General features: G+C 43.2%; 1 protein-coding gene across 1 annotated transcript in view; it reads right to left on the reverse strand.

The window, feature by feature from the left end:
• Positions 1 to 10,480, reverse strand: part of LOC138604332 (protein shisa-8) — a 104,056-nt gene extending 93,576 nt beyond the window's left edge. Inside the window, exon 1 of the mRNA XM_069676247.1 lies at positions 9,915 to 10,480. Within this exon, the coding sequence (XP_069532348.1) occupies positions 9,915 to 10,480 (566 nt within the window). The remainder of the gene's footprint in view (positions 1 to 9,914) is intronic.
• Between the last annotated feature and the right edge of the window lie 269 nt (positions 10,481 to 10,749).

Here is a 10,749-nt window from a genome sequence, read left to right on the forward strand (position 1 = left end):
GGGCACCTTTGAAACAGACCTTAGGAGGGTAGGAAGAGAACAGACACAAAATGTTAACTGCTAACTGCATGTTAAGAAGGAATACAACTGATATGAACCGGTATCCTCAAACATGCCCGACCTCATGTAAGAAACAGGGAAATATCAGACACCAACTGATCTCTTAAAACAGACCCAACCGCACGTTTGAAAAGAAGACAACAGACACATATGGTTACTTTAAAACAGGCTGAACACTTTTAGAAAGACGACCGAAACAGACAGAAATGGGATCCTTAAGACAGAACCTAAACCAGGTTAGAAAGAACGGAAACAGACCTTACGTGTGTGGTGAAAAAAGACACAAACCGCATGTTAGAAAGGAATGAAACTATGATATGAACAGGTGCCCTAAAACATATCTAACCTCGTGTAAGAAATTGGAGAAAATCAGACACAAACATGCCTTAAAACAGACCCAACCACGCGTTTGAAAGGAAGACAACTGACACTGATGGGTGTCTTTAAACAGACTTAACTGCATTTTAGAAAGACCAAACACAGACAGAAAAGGGTACGTTAGGACAGACCGAAACCCCTTCTTAGAAAGAAAAAACAGACACAAGCAGGTACCTTAAAACAGACCTAACTGCTTTTTAGACTTCTCAGGTCCCGATCAAACGAGGCGCACCGCACTGCCTTTACTGTTGAAACCTACGGTTTAAAAAAAAGAGCAGCTTGCTGCGCCTTTTTTTTCTACTGTTGTTAAGGCAACCACCGAATCATTAGCTGTAATTACCCTAACTGTTATATTGTAAACTGACAGAAGGCCCGCCCCCCCTTTCGTCTGATTGGACAATGAGAAAAAACGGCAATGACATCGTACACTTTTCTGCTTTGAGTTGAAGTTTTTTCAACTCGAGGCACTCAGAGCATTTCCTAAAAAAAACCCTGCTGCTAAAACACGTTCTGTCTGATCGGGCCCGAATGCAGTTGCTAAACAAGCAAACAAACACTCCTTCATGCATCTCATACAACGCCAAACAGTCGGAGGAGTACACCTGAAATGCACATAACTTACAAACTTTTGAAAGAGGATAAGTTAGGTTGTTGCAATATATATATATATTTTTAAGATTGTTTTTTTGCCTTTACTTGATAGGACAGCTGAATAGAGACAGGAAATGTGGCAAGTAGAGAGTGGTAGGATGACATGCACCAAATGCACGGCAGACCGGGAGCTGAACCTGTGATCAGTGCGTCGAGGACCTCCGTACACGGGGCGCCTACTCTAACAACTGAGCCAAACCAGCACCCCAGTGGTCGGGGCAATTTTAACTCTTAATTTAAGTAGCTGATAAGATGGGGATGATGTGGGAAAGGTTGTGCTTTCAGTGAGGGAAAATAACCTCCTGAAAACGCACCTTCACTGCGCTTTAGATGCCTCTATGCAGGATTATCTTTAAACATAAGAACATGTATGAATTTAATGAAAGTATCAATATTTGGATCTAAATAACTTCACACATTCTCAGTGTAACAATTGTTGGCGTTTGACACAATATGACATTAATTATACAGAAAGACTAGTGTTGTAAGAAATTTGTCATTGAAAGGTGCAGTGTATGAATCGCCTTTACAATTTTAATTGTACATTGTTTCGTGTTCTAACTTGTGAAAGTGCACACATAGATGAGACTGCATGAATCTAAAAATCTCGACAATGTTTCATGCACGCATTCGGGCCGTACATCCAGGACATGCATTGGTTTATTCATGAAGCCCCAGAAGCCAAAGCGAGAAAGAGATAATGAGGTGAAGAAACAGGAAAGCAAATAACAGGATACAGTATTAGAAACGAGAGAAAGGGGAGGAAATGGAACAGGATGAGGGGAAGGTGTTGTGGGGCCACTGCAGCAACAGTTGAGCAACGGAAGTTCAGGGCTCTGCAGCAATCTGTCTCAGCGAGCTCTGCTGCACTGAGGCGTGGTGTGGAGTTACAATCACAACACGTCTGATATGGCTGCCTCGATGGGACACGCGTGTGGAAAGACACGGCAGAAACGCAATATATGCGGCAACATTCAGCTGTGGAAGAAGTATCTTTTAGAACAGTTAAAGTAGCAAAACCTCATTTGAAAAATGCTCAATTAAGAGCATCGTATGACCTGACTTCCCCCTCAGTGCAGTTCAAACCTTTTACTTCATCAGTTTGGATGTAGAAAGTGAACTGCAGGCTGGAGCATGATGGCCAGCAGAGAAAGAACGTGCTTTATTGTTTAAAATGTGTTACAAATAAGAGATAATGCAAGAAGAGGAGTCAATTATAAGGAATTTATAGACATGAACATGTCGGCCAGAAGAGACTTTTTCTTATACAGTGTCCATAAAATTCTGAGAATGGACACTTCAAAGAGCTTTATCATGTTTACAAAAAGGTCACTTGTTAAAAAGAGAGAAAAAAAACAACCATTAAAGAGCGGGTATTATGCTGTTTCACATTTTAAGACGTATATATATAATGTTACAATGTTAGATGTCCACACTAAATGTGGGTGAAGTTTCAGATCTGTAGGTAAAAGTATGTTGGAGTAATCCCCAGGCTCCTCAGCTCAGTCTGCAGGCTGCTTTGAACGCCAGGTTTCACACAGTTTTTTTCTACACGCTGCACTGAGAGCTGGCCAATCAGAAGAAAGCGGGCTTGTAGGAGCGGGGTTTCTTAAAGGGACAGAGCTGACTGAGTGTTTTCAGGCAGAGGCTGTATGAGGGCCTGCACCGAGCACCAGTGTGAGAAGTTTTTTTTAACTGTAAATTATGCTAAGCTACTCTACAGGTATCACAGAGTGAAATATGAAGCTTGAAATTAGCACAATACCCCCCTTTAAGTTATGTTTTTATGCATTTTGCATTCAGACTCCACTTTCAGCTGTAACGCCTGAGGCTGAATGAATCATTTCCGTCCTTTAAGGTTCTAATGTAATGGAAACGTTCACTACTCAACAGCAAATAGAACGGGTCTTAGCTACGACTTGCTAACAGGAGATATGTCTTGTCCCGATGCAGCTCACAGAGGGCTTTGGCACAGCTACTAGCCAAATAGCTAACATTATGCTAGCAAGATTAGGGTGCCCATGCGTCCCGGTTTGACCGGGACCATCCCATTTTCAATCTCCGTGTCCTGAGTCACTACAAATATATATAAAAAAAATAATATGTCCTGGTTTTAACCAATAAAAAAATAAAAACAATGCGCCGTGCTTGCAACATTGATTTGTCTGTAGCTATACATGTCAGTCAATGTTGTAGCCAAGGCTTTTGCTGTTTTAACCAATAGAAAAACATCACAAAGTCAAAGCAAGTCAAAGTTCAATATTGATTTGTTTGTCCATGTCAGTCAATCTCGGCGTGCAGCTGTTGCTTAGCTAGCTCAGCTTATCATAGTGAGAGGACCTGCTGCGTACCGTCAGGCAGGATAGCTGTCCAGAGAGCTCCAGGAGAGTTACAGCTTCCCTGGAAAAGTACCAGGCAATGAATATGCTGCGTTTTGCACACACTGCAAGTGTCCACGGTGTCTCGGGAGACATGATTTTTTCATGCCATGAAGTAAATATAATTTCACAGCATATTTAACAACATTAGCTAGCTACCCCGCCATGTCATGTCCCCAAATCACAAGCAAGAAGTTAGCTTGTTGATAAGTTGCATACATTGTAATATGCAGGCTTTGAGTAAGATACAGGCTGATACGTAGCCAGAGCATTAAGTTAGAATGGTGTCCAATTATATGAAAATAACTTACACCCCGCAGCCAATCAAAATCGAGTATTCATCCAGACCATGGTTTAATCACTTTTAGAAGAGCCAAAGATCCTTTCAGCCTTGGGGTGTGTTATAAAGCAGGGCAGCACTGGTGCAGTGAGGGTCTGAAAGCATGTAGAATCAGTAAGTACAACTTTAAAACACTGTGATGGCACAAAAACAGGCCCAGGCTGAGATCCATGCCGCCCTAAATGTGCGCAGAGGCTAATAAAAGGCATAAACAGGAAGTCCTTGTTGATTCTAGGTAACTGAGCACTTGTGTGAGGGTGGGAGGGTCAAAGTCTATTTTTCATACCGCTGCAGCATCAAAGAGTTTATTTTGGGTCCAGATTAAGCGCGGAGGAGGAGGCGGGTGTTCGCCTAACAAGCCTCACTGCTTTTCCAAAACACACAAAGCAGGGTGAGGACAGCAACAAAGGAGGTGAAATGAATCATGAGGACACGTCAATGACGAGTTCCTTTGTGATGAATCAATTCAATTTCGATGGATTGTTTTATTTAGCGTCTTCTATTGTCTTTATTTCTTATCTGATGTTCTAATTACTTCCTCGACGCAAACAAACAAGTTAATTTGAACGTCACACCTCACTAGAAAATGCCGGATTCATCTGTCCACTGCTGTAACTGTTGCAGGAAAGCAGAGCGGCGTGAACGTGTTTATCTCCGGCCTCTAAACACCTGTCACAGGCGATGATGAAAAGCGCCGCTGCAGCTGAACAATAAAGGAAATAGAAGGCAGTGTTGATGAAACACAATGCAGTAAAGGAATAAAATGGCCCATGGAAATGGTTGTTTAGCTCCCCGGTGGGTCATTCAATCGGCTGTGCCCTTGAACGTGCGGCTCTTCAGTGGAATAACTTAGGATAAGTGGTGCAATGATGCTAACGGAGTGTGTGTGTGTGTGTGTCAGGATAAATGTCTCACATTTACTCTCAAGTTGTCACTTGTTCCGCCAAATGTTCCGCTGGTATTGTAAACAGTTGAGCTAACAAGGTCACTGATGAAGGTCACGAGTACAATACCTGTGTTAGCGTCCTGTCTTTGCGAGTGATCGTCACGTTAGCAACACATTAGCATTTTAACAGGACATCCTTTTTATAGTAAAGTAAAGTTGCCCGTCTTCCTCGACACATTGACCAAAAGGAGCTTTAAACACTGCCAAGCAAAAGAGGAATCATGTTGCTGCTGGAACTGTGATACAGAGAAAAGTTCATGGTTGTTGGTTCATGGTTCAAACACACAATTTGGGCACCATCATTCGTTTACCGTCTTGTTTCTTGGAAGGTTGTTGCTAGCATCTCCTTCCTGATGGCATCACGTAGGTTGTGAAAGACCCAACTCAATAATTGCAGCAGCTACAGTGCCAGAAGCGTCATAATATGAAGCTTTGGGTTCCCCTCTAGCGTCACATTTAGACACTGCTCTCTGGTCTTGTTGTTGTTATAGTACGGTGTAAAGGGTTGATGGATGAGTGAAACAAAGACAAGACATTCATCCGAGAGACTCAGGGTCAACTCCTTTGCGAAATGAAATTTCATGTCGACATCTTTTGGAAGCGTATTTCTTTTTACGTCAAGTATGCTAGTTATATAACGGACAAACTTTGTGTTACTTAACGTACATACGAACCGGGATCTATTTTCTGAACAAACGAGGTTTTGATGCCTAAACATCACAAAACTGCGACTGTTCACAGCGTGTTAATGATTGTTGCCTTTCAAAAGTCATAAAATATGAACGGTTTCGCAGCACACTTTATTTTGAAAGTATGAAGCTTAAAGGGCCAGTAGACTTAAAGGGTCGATTTTCAACCTCAGTCCTATCATGCTATATGGGGAGCTAATGCCATTATTTGGCTCTGTGCCTCGCTAAACTACTCTTCCTGGAAACGCCCGCCTCTGATGTCATGTCTCGTTCAAAATCATCTGGTTTGAAATGTAGACTGCAGACCTGAAGATTTTTTAGACGATCCACCGGTATATTCTCGTCGTGTTCAGATTCTGTCCTGCTCTGAGCCGTCGCCTGCAGAGAAACGGTAGTATTTCACTCCAGACATCTCTGGCTGGGCCGTTCCTTTCAGAGGGAGGTGAGCAATGCATGCTGGGTGTTGTAGGAATGTAGACTGGGCGAAACCACGAGCTGTTTGTACAACTTTCTCCACAGCTATGGTGCCAATTTCAAATATTATTGCTTCTATTGATTACAGAGAACACCAACTTTGACTGACAGAGGAGAACTGCTCCTTTTAATAGACAGCCTTGTACATTCATAACTGATGCTAAAGTCGTCCCCATATAGTCATATTTTGAAGCCGATTTTGAGAGCCGGTGAACAAGCTGCCATATTTGACACATTTGGATGAGAACATGTTGCCTTGGTTGGGGAGCGACATCAAGCCTGCCAGGTCAAGAATTTATGACAAGGTAAACGCATATTCTTAGAAGGCAACCATTTAAACAGACAAAAAGATGGTGTTCCTGAACGCATCATAACTGTGGCTTCTCTGTCTCATGGACCAGAAATTACTTTTCTGTATCTACATGCAATTTATATGAACGAATATACTTTATTTTACCTTATTCATGCTAGCTTGTTTTATGCTAACCCTGCTAACATTAGCATCAATTCATAGATTGTTTTATTCTCTTTAGCTTCACTTAATACACCAGTCGCTGTGATTTGAGTTCCGCTGTACAAACATATTTTTTATAGCTGTACTTTATAAGATTTCAACACCTTAATTGCAATGGCACTGATGATTACAGGCACAATTAAGCTGTTCATAAAAGGCCTTTGTGTGTATCCTCCTCCTGTTTCTGCTCTCCGTCCCCCGTTCATCTTAAGAAAAGCTGCAGAACATAACATCATAAACTAAACTGTCCTCGATTGGAAAAACTTGATTTGGCATATTAATTCCCACAGCGTTCCACGTATCAAAGGACATGATTCATTTTTAATTTTTGCTTTGCAGCAGTTTCCACACAACAGACGCAGCAGCAGCAGACAGACCGAGAGCAAAACAAAAACACAAACAGCCGCTTGGGAGGTGAAAGGCAGTGCAATCGGGGGGCCGGGGAGGGGAGGGGAGAGGAGGGGAGGGGGTGTGAGGGGGTGTGAGGTCGTAATGAGGGCTTTATGTGTGTGTATGCACATGCATGCTTTGTGCTACACATCATTGCACCGCTGCCTGTTGTGATTGCCTGACCCGAGGTTTCAGAGCATTACCACCTTAACAGCTTTGCAGTTGGATTTATTCGTCGAGTGCACACACATCAGACTCACACACACATGTTTACGCAGAGACCCAGCACTCTCCCTCGCTCACAGGTGGGTGAAAGTGTCTTGCTGTCGAATGAATGCAGTTGGAGAATGCATTTTAAAACGAGATGCCCCCCGGGTAAACAGGATAAACAGTTTGGGTGTTAAACGCTGCCGTTCTGCGGTCGTACTGAATTATATTCATATTTTAGGCCTTTGGTGGTTTTTTAATTCACAATGACTTAAAATCAGCTCTGACTGAGTCCAAAACGTGCTCAGCTTTTTCAAGTATTTCCTCCACATCCTCTCCTTTTCTGTTTGTCTTTGTCTCATCCTGAATCTAAGTCATAAAACCTGAGATACATTTTTAACTGTTTGCTTTCACTTGTCGTTCTTCTCCCTGAATTAGTGTGTCTCTCAGGGACAATGTGGCAAGAGTTTTGTTTTTCTTGACACTTTAGTGAAAAGTGTAAATTAATAAGGAAAAATAATTGGTACATTCTCATCTCAGGTCATCAAATGCCGACGCTTTGCTTCTCAAATGTTTCTTTCCCATCGAGAAAGCGGTTAAAGTGAAACTGTCTGGTTAGCTTTAGGCGCAAAAACCTTGGGTTGGAGGAGCAGCTTCTGTGTGTTCAGCAAGAACGTTGGAAGTGTGTTTTTAACCCGCTGGTGTAGGAGCATCTTACTATCTGACTGATTTACTCTTTAATAAAAGCCAAAAACTGCCCCACTGACTTTAGACCAGGTTCCTGTTGGTCAGTGGCGCTTTCCGATGCTTCAAGGTAACCACAACTAATTTGGGGTGAAAGTACGTTACACTGCGTCACTTCATGCCGTTTGTAAAATAAGGCTCTGAGTGTTTGGTGTTGTGTGGAGATAATTCTTTCTTCTTCTATGGTCTTAAACAGTGCAGAAACAAAATTCTGTTTTGATAAAGGAGGGGGTCAAAGTGAACGGTCAAGTGGGTAGAGTTTCAGTGTCTCACTCGAAGACCTCAAAGTCGTGCTCATTTTCTGCCCATAGTTATCAATTCTGAAAAGCGACTGCATGTGGTGAAAAGAGCAAACACAGAAATATCTTCAAAACAAAGTCTTGAATGAAATTCACACATAACTGTTAGATTTAAGGCAGAAAAATTGCTGATTCTCCCTGCCATCCTCCCCTTCCTCCTCCTCCCCTGGAAGGTTGAGAGCAGATCCGGTAGTAACAGGGTTTTAAAGCGACCCCCGTGGCCTGACTCTTTACACCCGATAGGATGGCCACTCACACCCGGCAGACACACACACACACACACACACACACACACACAGACTGTCTCTCTCCCTCCCCCTCACACACAAGCACACACCCCTGTTCTCTGCACTAGAATTAGCCGTTGGCTGTACTCCAGTCAGATCCGCTCAATACTCGTCCCATCCAAAAACCGCCCCTCTGTCTTCTCATCGTGCACTGGAGGCCACACATTGCCAGAGTCATAGTTGTGTCACAGCGATCAATCATCCATTAATGTGAAACGGCTACACTGATACAGAGAAAACACAGTACAACTGCACTGTAATGTCCCCCAGACTCCTCCCTTACTATCACATGACATCTGTCCTTTGGAACCTCCATCCAGCCCTCTCTCTCTCTCTCTCTCGCTCTCTCTCACTCACTCAGTCCATTGCTCCCTCATGGTTGCATACAGACATCACAGCCATCATCATCCCACTATGATTCAGTCATTTGATTGTTTACCCAGCTGGTGACCCTCTCACACATGGCTAAAATATGCAAAAAATGGAAGGAATTAACACGTACCGAAGGGTCTCAGTACCACAAGTCCTACAAGCCTCAGTCGTCGTAGCCGTGGATACGAGGACAGTCAGCTTTTTCTTTTTTTCCCAGAACGCAGTAAAAAATATTCATCCATTCATTCGTTTGTCCCTTCTGAGCTCAATGTCAACAATCCAGCCTTCCATCTACATAGGTTTCCATTCACCCATCCATCCATCTATCCTTTTATCAATTCATCCTTCAATCAATCCACCCATTTATGCATCAGTTATTCATTCCAGTTATCCACCTATCTGCCCATCAATCAATCTATCTTTGCATTTATCCTTTAAACCATCCATTTATTAATCCTTCCATCAATCCACCCATCTTTCCAGCCACCCATTCATCATTCCATCCATTCACAAATCCATCCATCCACCCACCTATCCTTTTATCAATTCATCCTTCAATCAATCCAACCTTTTAACTATTCATCCAGCTATCCGCCCATCAATCAATCTTTCCTTGCATTAATCCGTTCATCCTTTAAACAATCCATCTGTGAATCCTGCCAACAATCCACCCATCCATCTTTCATCCATTCACAAATCCATCCATCCGTCCTTTTATCAATTCATCCTACAATCAATCCACCCATTTAGCCATCAATCCAGCTATATGTCCATCAATCAATCGATCCTTGCATTAATCCATTCATCCTTTAAACAATCCATCTATTAATCCTTCCAACAATCCATCCATCCATCCATCCATCATTTTATCAATTCATCCTTCAATCAATCCACCCATTTATCCATATTCCAACCATCTTTCCATCATTCATCCATTCATCATTCCATCCATTCACAAATGCATCCATCCATCCATAAATCCACCCTTCAATCTATCAACCATCCATCCATCCTTTCATCAATTCATCCTTCAATCAATCCACCCATTTCTCCATCCGCTCATCCATCAATCTATCCTTGCATCCATCCACTCATCCTTCCATCCATCTTCAATCCTCCTGTTAATCTGTCCTTCAATCTATCAACCTATCCATCTCTTCATCCGTCCACCTTTCCAGTTCTTACCTGGAGTTGGTCATGTCAGTCTGTCCTCCTTGACTCTTCTCCAGCCCGAGCTTGGTGAAAATCCCGACCAACACCATGATGGCCACCACTCCACAGATAATATACACGATCATGTGGGTCCGATCCCGGTCTGGTTCCTCGTGGACCTCAGTGACGGGATCCGCCGGTCGCCCAGTGTTTGCCCAGACCGGCGTGTCATAGTTGGAACAGGAAGTCTGGTCCAAACTGTGGATTTTGAACTGGCAGCAGAAGCGGTAGAAGCAGGAACCACAACAGAACAAGTAGATACCTGCGTTACAGTTAAACGGCGGGTCCCACTGGCCCATGACATCATAGTAACCCCAGCAACGATTACCGGCAGTTTCAACTGTTTTTTCCTCCGCTTCTGGTGTGGGCGTTGCCAGGGCGGCCTCTGGTACCAGAGAGGGCTCTGTTGTCTGGTTGTTGGTGGAGACCTGGGCCAAAGCCTGACCTGAGGGCCAAGAGTTCAGTCCACCAAGAGAGTCCAAGCCCAGGAGAAGGGCCAACGAGAGGCTTACCAAAAGTGGATGCACGGAGGCGGCCATCTTGGACCTACTCCACCGTCTTGTGATGCCTCAGTGCTGATGTGTACTTACGATTGGCCTAAATGAAAGCTCCTAGGGTTAAAAACAAAGAAATGGAAAGTTAAGTATTCCTTGAGTCCATAGCTTGAGCAACAGTTTTGATAAATAGAGGGGGTTTAATTCATGCCTGGGAGAACATTCAGTTAGCGTAGTGGGAGTTATAACTGCACACAGTCACAGAAAGTTAAATTGCTGTCAAGGGGCAGAAGAACAAGTGAGCGAAAGAAATC

The sequence above is a fragment of the Semicossyphus pulcher genome, unplaced genomic scaffold, assembly GCF_022749685.1.
Source record: "Semicossyphus pulcher isolate SPU_LCO1_2020_fin unplaced genomic scaffold, fSemPul1.0.p SCAF_25, whole genome shotgun sequence".
NCBI classification, from domain to species: Eukaryota; Metazoa; Chordata; class Actinopteri; order Labriformes; family Labridae; genus Semicossyphus; species Semicossyphus pulcher.